Genomic DNA, 11,269 nt, shown 5'->3' on the forward strand with positions numbered 1-11,269 from the left:
TTTCATTGATGATAATGGAGAATGAAATGCGGATCTACTGCATAAAGCTTTGAGCTTTAAAGATGCAGAAATTATCAAAAGGCTATCTCTAAATGTTAATATGAAAGATAAGATGGTGGGGAATTATGATTAAAACCGGCAATTATACAATGAAGAGCAGACATAAATGGTTTCAGAAATCAAGAATATGTGCTCATTCATCTAGCTCTGACTCTGCTGAAAAGGTTTGAAAAAATATATGGGGTCTAAATATTCTTGTTAAAGTTCAACACTTCATATTGAAATGTTAAAAATATATGGGGTCTAATTTTCCCTTCTCTTACCTTCTCTTAGTTGAGAAGGATGTAAAAGCTTTTCATGCCCTAGAGCCTTAATAAATTCTTTTGTTAAAAAAAAAAAAAAAAAAAAAAAACAATTATGTACTTCTATCGCTTCATAAGATTGTCCCTACAGACTAGTATGAATCTTTTCATCATATTTCATCATCACTTTACATGTAAAAAATCTTCAAGAGATCATTTAACATAAAATTGTTGTAAGTCAAACACACTTCACATCTCTCAAGATTTTTTTTATTGGAACGAGATCCCTAACCTACATTTAAGTCGCAAAAATATAAAATTATTTGAGAAAATGTATTTCAAGCATAAATAATGGTATGTTTAGAATATATTTTCAAGTGATTAATTTAAAAAAACAAGTCATTTTAAAAGAAATTAGAGTATTTGATAACCACACAAAATAATTTTTTCAAATATATTTTAACAAATTTTTATCATAAATATTTAAATAAAAATGATTTTTTTAAAAAAACATTTTTTTTCTCAAATTAATCCAAACCGACTAAAAAATCCAAATGCGTTGGAAGAATGTGTTTCTTCAAACAATGTGCTTTGACGGGTTTAACGTAAAAAAAAAAAAAAAAACTCTGTGATATATTTGTATAAAAGGTGCCCACACAAGATAGAAAAAAGGAATATTGATTCACAAAGTTGCAGTTTACCAATTGACCAATCCTCAAACCAAATCCCTACCTACAATTCCAAAACAAATAAATAATAAACCCACCCTAGACCAAAAAAGAAAAGCTGTCTTAAATAATTATGTTGTACAAATCATAAAATTAGAAATAAGTTATCAAACCAACCTATATTTTGAAAAGAATTAATGGTGATAGTTCTAAAAATTGGATATTTTTTTAATACACAAAGTGATATAAGAGATTAGAAACTTAGTACAACAAGTGATATAGGAGATTAGAAACTTCAACTTTACGATTAAATTAAGTTTACTTTCTCAATATTCTGAATTTTAATATAATTAAATTGGAACTTAATCGATTTCTATTCTTACTTTAAAAAAACACTTATATAGAATTTTAATGTAATTAAATTTGAACTTAATCAGTTTCTATTTAAAATATTCCCGACAACTGTTGTGAGTCGGATAGGAGTTGCAAGATTTTGACCGGTTTAGGTCACGTGATAGTGGCCAAAACAATTTATTTAAGATTCCTAACGCAGGTCTTATCAACGGCCGAAACCCTAAGCATCGAATAAATTACAGTAATTGGAAAGAGAATCTTGTGGGAATTGGGGTCAGAATCAACGGCCGGGATTGAAAGCTTATATAAAGCTGACCACTGCAATTGCGCAGCCTTACCTTTGATTCTCCATCTCCTTCTCCAGAGTTGAGCTTCTGAGTGGACAAGGGGAGCTTTTCGTCATGTGTGGAATCCTCGCAGTTTTAGGCTGCGTCGACAGCTCTCAGGCCAAGCGCTCCCGAATAATCGAATTGTCTCGGAGGTCATTTTCTTTTCTTTATCTGCAATCCTCTTGCTCTTTTGTTGACGTTGATGCCAATGGCTAATAAACGTTATGAATGTCATACAATATAAAGCACTGCATTTGTTTTATGAGATTCTTCTTTTCCTTTTGTTATTTGTTCGGAAACAGGGGATTTTTTTATATTGATTTGTGGTTTTTCCTTTGAATTGTTTGTAACTGCAGGCTGCGCCATAGAGGTCCCGACTGGAGTGGTTTGCATTGTTTTGAAAACTGTTATCTTGCCCATCAACGGTTAGCTATTGTAGACCCCACTTCCGGGGATCAACCCCTTTACAACGAAGACAAGACCGTCGTTGTTACGGTAATGATGAAATGGATTCCATTTCTGCATATATATTTGCTCATATTATCGTCGCCCCGTCATGTTGTATAGTTTCTAACACTTGATAGAAAGACCTGATATGATGATATTCGGGACATACAGTTTGATAAAAAATGGGTGAGAGTTAACGAAGGAATATTGGTTTTTCTATTGCATTTTACTTCCGCAATGATCCTGCAATATCTACCATATACTGTTCATCAGTTTTAATGATGCTGTCAATCGTCAATATAGTTTATCTGTGAGGATGCACACGGACGGCTTAAGATTTAATATGCTTTAAATTGTTCTGTAATCCTTAAAACTTTTTACTCATGTGTAGTTGATTATATGATGCTCCCCCTATTTCTTAATGAAGGAACTATCAAGTTTTCCTTAGTTCTGAGATATGTTTTGCTATCTTAAACTAGTACCACTTGTTTATAAAAATGTATCAATATTATTTGGCCTTTTAATTGAAGCATTATTGTGTCCGTAAATGGCATGCACTACTTAGAAGATTGTTGTTATTTGTATGTACTTTACATCAGTAACTAAAAACGTAACTAAATTTGAATCTTCAACCATGTACTAGGTTAATGGAGAGATTTACAACCACAAGGAATTGAGAGAGAAGCTCAAGGGTCATGAGTTCCGAACTGGCAGTGACTGTGAAGTGATTGCACACCTTGTAAGTAGCCAAGAACTTACTGAGATAATTTGTCCATGCACTGATGATTCTTGTTATTAGTTTCTCCATTCATAACACCTATATTTTCCAGTATGAAGAATATGGAGAAGACTTTGTGGACATGTTGGATGGCATGTTTTCCTTTGTCCTTCTTGATACTCGTAGCAAAACTTTTATTGCAGCTAGGGATGCTATTGGGATCACTCCACTATATATGGGATGGGGTCTTGATGGTATGTAATTTCACATTAATTCATGACCTCAAGTTTCCGTGAGGAAATTCTCCAATTGATACTTTATCTTCATTTACACGTACTACTACATCCAGTTTTACTGATCGGTCTTCAAATATACATGGCTGCTACCTTCTTGCTAGGATCAATCTGGTTTGCTTCTGAAATGAAAGCTCTAAGTGATGATTGTGAGAGATTTGTTTCTTTTCTTCCTGGTCATATATATTCTAGCAAACAAGGTATGCATCTTTTTTCCCCCAATATGGTAAATTGGTAATTCTATATTTTTCCAGTTTTCTTGAGAGTAATGTTATGTCTGCAACCATGGTAATTCTAGCACACAAGGTATGCTCAAGAGTAACATTAATCAATGAAATTCATTACTAAATGGATCTTGAATGTTTTTAGGAGGATTAAGAAGATGGTATAACCCTCCTTGGTACACAGAGATGGTACCATCAGGTCACTATGATCCTTTGGTTCTACGTAAGGCATTTGAGAAGGCAAGTTCTGGACTTACTCGTTTTTAGTTTATCACACTATCGTCTTCTTCAAGGAGTTCCTGCCGTTGTTAGCGTTTGATGTTTACTGTTTTACAAGGAACTTCAAATTGAAAACCTACTGCATTTTGGTTTCTTCGTGTATCATTCTTGGTTGATGAGTCATTGGAATGTTTCATATTCTAAGCTTTTCCAATTTTAAGCTTTCCTACTGTATTTTTATTGTGTAGGCTGTTACTAAAAGACTTATGACAGATGTGCCATTTGGAGTCCTTTTATCTGGAGGATTGGATTCATCATTGGTTGCTGCTGTTGCCTCCCGACATTTGGTTGATTCTGAAGCAGCTCGTCAGTGGGGGTCACAATTACACACTTTCTGTGTTGGATTGAAGGTATGATAACGAAGGAAGTAAGAATATCTTTTACCTGAAATAATAAACATTGTTATTGAAGGATAAACCCCTCTATGGTACTCTTGAAAAAAAAACCCTCTATAATAGATTTTTTCTCTCATATCGTTTTTAAAGTTGTGGTTGGTTTCTTTCTTTGGAAAATTAATTTTTTAGTTACGATTATGTTGTGTGATGAGCGAATTAAGTGTTCTACTATTCATATGTAAGTTTTGGAAATCTGATATATTCCTATTCAGTATCATCCAAAAACTTGTTATTGGTCTTATTGCCCTACCATTTCTTTTTCAGTAAGAATTGATTTTGAGTTTGGGTTTTGGCACTTCCATGCAATGCAGTCTTGCCCTTGTTTTTTAAGATCTAGCAAGAGATCTTGTTCATGGTGTTATAGATTTTTTTTCTTCATGACCAAAATTATGAAGTCTTAAAGAAAAAAAATTCTAGAATAGGTTGTTTTCCTCTATTGCCTCGGTAAATGTTGTAGAACTTGCCCCGACTGAGTCAAGTCATATTTCTGTTCACTTATGTCACTTTTATTATATTTAGGGTTCTCCTGATCTTGGTGCTGCTAGAGAGGTAGCTGATTACCTTGGGACTCGTCATCACGAGTTCCACTTTACCGTGCAGGTAATTGCTTTCTCTGGGATCAATTGAAAATCCATTTTAATGTGTTCGCTACCAATTAATGTGTTTGTGCTTTGCTTATTCTTCCTATTTGCTATGCTTATTCTTCCATTTCAGGAAGGTATAGATGCGCTTGAGGAAGTGATTTACCACATTGAGACATACGATGTGACGACTATCAGAGCTAGCACACCTATGTTCCTTATGTCCCGGAAAATCAAATCTTTGGGAGTGAAAATGGTTCTTTCTGGAGAAGGTTCAGATGAAATTTTTGGTGGTTACTTGTACTTCCATAAGGCTCCAAACAAAAAAGAGTTTCATGAAGAAACATGCAGAAAGGTATTCCTCTCCACAACCATCCCCCATTTCAACACATTGGGTAATAGGCGAGGACGGTTATTCATGCTGTAATGTTTCTTTTTCCTTGTAATTTATTTCCTTCTGATGGTTTCAGATTAAAGCTCTTCATTTATATGACTGTTTGAGGGCCAATAAATCAACCTCAGCATGGGGTCTCGAGGCTCGTGTGCCTTTTCTTGATAAAGAGTTTATAAGCATAGCCATGAGCATAGATCCTGAATGGAAAATGGTACGTTATGTTTGCTTATTACCATTCCTTGATTAAAATTTGTGGTGGCTTGAGCATACTGTATTGGTCCCCTTTACCTTTCTAAGTTGAATGTGGCTCATCTGCAGCCCCGCGGGCCCTGCAGCGGACAAAACATAGCTTTTGTTTGCTATTATAAAGGATAAAAAGTGAAAATGGTCTTATTATTTTTCTGGAATTTAGCGAACAAGTAAAAGAGAAATATTCTTATTGTTAGGGAAAATGACCCTCCACATATGTCCACAATGGTAAGTTGTCTATTTTGGACATAAGCTCTCATGACTTTACTTTTGGTTTCACCCTAGATATTTCATTCTCACTTGTATACTTGTGATCCTTGTAATCTTCCTCTTATCTAGCGACTGTAGGACTTGGTTCACATTCTCAACAGTGGTAATAAGATGAAAGTTAAATATTTAACTTTTCATGTTTTCTTTTCTCGGGTATTTAATTCTTTAGCTCATTTCATTTAACGGATGTTATCTCATTGGTGGAATTCACTTAAATTTGAGCTCAGTTATTATAACATTGTTGGATCAATTGGAAAAAAAAAAAGGTTATACTGATCTGACTACATCGCTCTATCAAAAAGGTGTACTAGTTTTGTTAAAACAACATCATCAATGAATAAAGTTTATGACGCTAGTTACTATAAATTTTTAACCGCAGATCAGGCCTGATCTTGGGAGAATAGAGAAGTGGGTCTTGCGCAATGCATTTGATGATGAGAAGGAGCCATATTTGCCCAAGGTAGTTTCTGTCTTTGCTATATGTGTTCACTGAATCAGCATGAAATCTGTATTTTGCATATTCCTCTTCTTTCTTTCTTAAATCAAGGCATCGAATCATTATGTGTTTTTTACACAAGGAAGAATATTGAATATGCCCAACCCCTCCCTTCTTTATAGCACATATTATACAGGCAAAAAGAACAATTCAGTGACGGTGTTGGATACAGTTGGATTGACGGTTTGAAGGACCATGCAGAGAAACAAGTAAGCTTTATCTCAATCTTTCTCATTAATGTAGCAGTACTTGACATATTCAGATGGTCTTTCCTCATGGAATCAGGGTTAAATAACGATGCTTTGTCCTCCTCAGGTGACCGATGCAATGTTGATGAATGCAAGCTTTATCTACCCAGAAAACACTCCGATGACTAAAGAAGCATATTACTACCGGACAATATTTGAGAAATTCTTCCCTAAGGTGCTGTTGTGTTGTTTTTTATGATACGTATGGAGTGTGAATTTCCCCAGTCTTTGATACACCTCATTCACTAATTAAACAAAGTAATAATGTATTAAATTCTTAATTTACAACAGAATGCTGCTAGATCAACGGTCCCAGGAGGTCCAAGTGTGGCATGCAGTACGGCAAAAGCAGTGGAATGGGATGCCGCATGGTCGAAAAATCTGGATCCCTCTGGTCGTGCTGCACTGGGTGTTCATGTAGCTGCATATGACGAAAAGCTGAATGCTAAAATTGCTAATGTACCTAATGACTCTCCCCAAGAAATTCAAGTAACAGTCGAGAAAGCTGCGGCTGTAGTATAGTGCAAGTCCAGTCCTAGTTTGTGACATCCTCATGAATGGAGTTCATTCTCCAAGGAAAAAGGTAATCCATCCATAATACTGACCGTCTCAGTTATATCTTAACGGTTATTAATTTCTTTTAATCCTTTCCAGATATCCACAATCCCATGTTATACTACTATTGCGGAATTGATGAAATATTGCCTTTTGAAGTTCTAATTCATTTTGCTAATTGTGTTTCTACAGATGCTGTTATGAAGACTAGTTGAAAATTTTCTTGATGACAAAAGATGGGGACTCTGGTTTTTCACTGTGCAAATGTAGCCTAAGCTCCCATTCCTCTAGTGTTATTAAGGTTTAGTTCTTGTTTCCTTGTTTCTTTGTTCGTAACTTACTAGAATGACATGATAATAAAGGGTTATGTTTAATGTAGTTCCTTGATCTAAGTTTCTCTTTTCTAGATTTATCGGTAAATCCAAATTAAACATGTGGTTCATAGTCAGCACGACTCTAAAATTCGCAGGTTATTTGGCTCTAATGATTGGTGTTATTCAGACATTAGTTCCTGTATGGTGGGACCTTGCACTTAAATTGTTCTATTATTATAATGGCAAATGTGGAAGTACGATTATTTTCAATCAATGAAAGATGAAGCGTCCTTTTAAATGGTCCAAATTTGAGTATAATTTGTCATAAATCTTCAGAAAAGAAACTTCAATCGATTGTACACATAAATTTGTCTCCAGCAACTTATTCTATGAAATTAAAGTTTAATAATGAGGTTGTAAAACTTAACCTAGTTATAGGATATAGGATAAATAATTGAAAATTATAAGATGGTCGTGTACTGTACAAGGTTCGATGAAACTAAAAAACAATTGGTTTCGTTCTGGTTAAGTATTCATTAATTGGTCAACACCCGGATTTTCTTCTACAATCAAAATCAGAGATTTTAAACAAAGCATACCACAATCTTACGCTACCCAAGTCTGTCATCATAGGCTATAGGTGCAATTGATCAGTGAAATAACATTAAAAGTTCAAGTAGAAACACAGACATGAATGTCCAACAATTCAAATCAAGTTAGGAGCTAAAATTAAACCAAGGCAATGGTGCTTTCTCCACCGGGTGGTTTGCGAACACCCCCAAAGTAGTCCCTTGATTCTGCCTTCCCGTCAGCAAAGATGTCATTGCCGCTCATCTCCCTTAGCTTGGCCGAGCTCAGCGATTTCTCAGACGCACCCGGTGGAGCATCTCCTTTAAATATATCGTTACCGGTCAACTCTTGAAACTTCTGGTTGTGTAGTTTTTTAGCTGTCTTCATCACTGGTTCTTCGCCAAACAGGATGTTACTCTGGCCTCCAGCAGGCTGTAAAAATGAACAAACCAGCTTCATTTTCGAGTACTATGGCTCAAAAGCAAGGACATGAAAGATCAAATCAAGACCTAAGGAAATTAACTTCCAATCCAGTACAACCCTCTAGAAGAAAGGGGAAAAAATAGTCATGGACTTATTAGATTGGAAAGAGCACTTCAATATTCACTCACGTGAGGGGATTCAATATATCAGCTCAATGTTTCAACTTGCAAGGTTAAAACCACCACTAAGAGAAGAAAGAGGCGTGATCTCGATAATGCTAATGCTAAAATGAATCTTGTGTAATCTTGACTCTTGACACAACTCAAAGTCAATCGAATGGAAATGTGCACAACTGAAAAATCGTTTCAATTCTTCAGCAAAGGCAAACAAAGTTCGGAAACAAAGACAATCATAGAAGCAAGAAGTGATTTAGTAAACTCACATTTGAAACTTTAACAGATGTCCTCAGGGTCCTAGGTGCTGGCTCACCCATGTCTTTACTTTCTTTTGATTCCAAGCTCCGCGCAGCTGCCAACGATCTTGGTGTTATCTCGGGAGGAGCTCCAAAGATGTCGTGTCCACTAAGCTCCTTGTTCTTAGCATCTGATATCTGCTTCTTACTCCTAGCATCAGATTCACTCTGCAATGTCCCACTTAACTCACGTTGCTTTGCCACCTCTGGAATTGAAGTAGGCTTTTTGGGAGATAACCCCTCCTCAGTAGCGAAGGATATCTGGCTAACTCCATTCAAAGCTTGCTGAATCATATAAAAATTACAAAAAATCAAAAGGGTTCTTGTCAATTTGATGCATTTTCTAAATTGACTTGATTGTGTAGCTTACCTGATACATCCGCAGCCCTGTTTTGTTATCAAGTTCCGATTCATCCCCTTCACCATTAGATGCAAAAATTCCACTTCCGGACATCTCCTTCATTTTATACCCTGAACAGTTCTTCCTGAAAATGGTGGAGAAGAATTCTATTTTACAACACAAGTAGAAGAAGAATAGCCATAAACGATGCATTTAAACTGTTAACCGTTTGAGGAACAGGATTATAGCTCACTCAGTTAAACAGAACATCAGGAAAGCAACCCAGAACATTACACATGATATAACATAAATTCCACCAATCGCACAACGATTTCATTCTCTCTCTCTCTCTTGTTTTTAATCAGGATTCTAGAACATGAAACGGTGTGGAATTCAGCAGAACACAAATAGAAAGAAAGGGACAAAAGATCATAGCTGAGAGATCTGACGAGCTCTTGTTTTCCATTTCAAACAAACAATAACAATCGAAGAGGAAAACAGAAAATCAGCTAAGACATTGTAATGGTTTCATCACAACAGTCAAATCCCAAGTTTTTTCAGGGGTAAATTTTGGGATAAATGAAATGGATCTTACTTTTTCATCAAGCTCTCAGCTTCTTCATCTGTAAGCTGACCCCCTTGGAGCACTTTACTGATTCTATCGGACGGCTGAGAATGTACACCAAAAACCTCAAAACTAAGCTGCCCCAAAAACGAAAGAACCAAAAAGAATGGTGATAGGAAAGAGGGTATAATACCTGGTGGGAGCGAGCGGCTGAACCGGAGACGGCGGGGGAAGATTCCGGCTGGGGAACCTCAGACCAGGTGAGCAGATCGGCGGTGGATGGGCGAGATTTTGAAGAGGATTTAGTTCTATCCATTTTTCTCGCAGTGGGTATGTATTGAAATGTGCCAATCTGATGAACAGAGGGGAAAGCGAGTGAGTGAGTTTTGTGGGTTTTGAAGATATTGTGTATTTGGTTTTCAAAAGTGGGAATTGAATTTAAAATAAGAAGCGATAAAAGAGAAGATCTTGGATTTTGAAATGCAACAAACTCTGGGAAATTAGTTAGTTTTAGCTTTTAATAATATATGGCGTTGCTTCTCTACTGGCTGTCACGTTTGACTCACACGTGCTCCTTTTCCCTATGTTGGACCTTGAATTCACCACAACAGTACCAAATATAATATTGGACTTTTTTCTTTTTTCTTTTAATTTAATCTTGCAAGCTTTAAAATTTATTATAAATATACATATAACTTTCAAAATTTATTCGGAAAATATTGTATATTTAAATTTTAATAGATAAACTTCTTCCGAATTAAATTTTTGAAGAACCTATTATAAATATATAAATAAGTTCATCTTCTTAATTAAAAGAGATAGATCTCTTCCAAGAGACATCTACAAATATATTAAAAAATTGATATATGTCGATGCAAAATTTTGGCCAAGAAAATATGCACTTGATGACAACAATGATAAATTTATAATTTGGGGAAGAGAGAACTTGCAAAACAAAGAAAAATGGTTTCGATGCCTAAGTCAATAAGAGACTTAAATAGTAGAGAAGAAGTTAGAAGTGCTGAGATACTTCATATGGAGCACAATAGTGTATTTATAGGAAATTTGATCTAGGATTTATTTTAGTCCAACTAAGATTAGGACATGAGTTTCCTAATCCCAAATAAGCTAAGTTATCTCTCAAGCTAAATGATGCATGCCATGTTCAAAAATTTTGAAGCTCGGCCTCGGCCATGAGGTGGTTGGGTTGGACTTTAGACCCAAACCATCCTCTTATCAAGGCCCCAATAGGCCATAATACTCTCCATTCAACAGATGAAGACCATGCTTCATCCTCTCGACCCAATTGTTTGTCTATTTACTATTGTTTTTTTGGCCCGTTAGCTTCCTTTTCTTTGTTATGTCGGTTCTACCCTTTAGTTTAAAAATCACCCATAACAGCATCTTTCCCTAGTGGTAAGGAAACTATAATTTCATCCCTTTGGTGGATAGGTTCAGTTTCCACTCATAACAAATTTGCTATATGTTACTTTTTTTTTTTCCATACTAAAGATGTATATATGTATATATATGTATAGGTATAGGTATATATGTATGTATGTATATATATATATATATACATTGTTTTATTTACCCTTTTTTATTCCATTTTCTAAATTTAAAATTGAAATTTAAAAGTAGCATTTTTACATGGGTAGAAATAGAACTAGATACCAAGAAATGATAGGATAGTATCTATTGAATGAGAAATTTTGGACCAATCACAAATCGCCATGTCATTTATCAGATTAATGACGAAATTACAAATAATCAAATTTGGGAC

At 35.3% G+C, this 11,269-nt stretch overlaps 2 protein-coding genes across 3 annotated transcripts; one reads left to right on the top strand and one right to left on the bottom strand.

The window, feature by feature from the left end:
• The first annotated feature begins 1,411 nt into the window (after positions 1–1,411).
• Positions 1,412–7,180, top strand: ASN2 (asparagine synthetase 2). 2 transcript variants are annotated; one of them, XM_039026109.2, is made up of 15 exons: positions 1,412–1,805; positions 2,010–2,148; positions 2,744–2,839; positions 2,931–3,072; positions 3,216–3,311; positions 3,481–3,575; positions 3,803–3,964; positions 4,529–4,609; positions 4,724–4,945; positions 5,061–5,195; positions 5,883–5,963; positions 6,122–6,208; positions 6,315–6,422; positions 6,539–6,830; positions 6,995–7,180. In XM_039026109.2, the coding sequence occupies exons 1-14, from the start codon at positions 1,726–1,728 to the stop codon at positions 6,767–6,769; spliced, it is 1,755 nt and encodes a 584-aa protein (XP_038882037.1). In that variant the 5' UTR covers positions 1,412–1,725; the 3' UTR covers positions 6,770–6,830; positions 6,995–7,180. The 2 variants fall into 2 exon arrangements, with proteins under 2 accessions (XP_038882037.1, XP_090168395.1); XM_090312269.1 differs by having other exon boundaries at positions 1,535–1,805; positions 3,168–3,311.
• Positions 7,181–7,610: 430 nt separating this feature from the next.
• LOC120073332 (hematological/neurological-like protein) lies at positions 7,611–10,052 on the bottom strand. The gene is made up of 5 exons (XM_039026110.2): positions 9,680–10,052; positions 9,517–9,590; positions 8,952–9,066; positions 8,552–8,866; positions 7,611–8,118 (listed from the first exon to the last, which is right to left on the bottom strand). Exons 1-5 carry the CDS (start codon positions 9,800–9,802, stop codon positions 7,846–7,848), a joined length of 900 nt encoding a protein of 299 aa, XP_038882038.1. The 5' UTR covers positions 9,803–10,052; the 3' UTR covers positions 7,611–7,845.
• Positions 10,053–11,269: the final 1,217 nt, after the last annotated feature.

This window comes from Benincasa hispida, chromosome 3, assembly GCF_027475165.1.
Source record: "Benincasa hispida cultivar pf3 chromosome 3, pf3_genome.v1.1, whole genome shotgun sequence".
Taxonomy (NCBI): domain Eukaryota; kingdom Viridiplantae; phylum Streptophyta; class Magnoliopsida; order Cucurbitales; family Cucurbitaceae; genus Benincasa; species Benincasa hispida.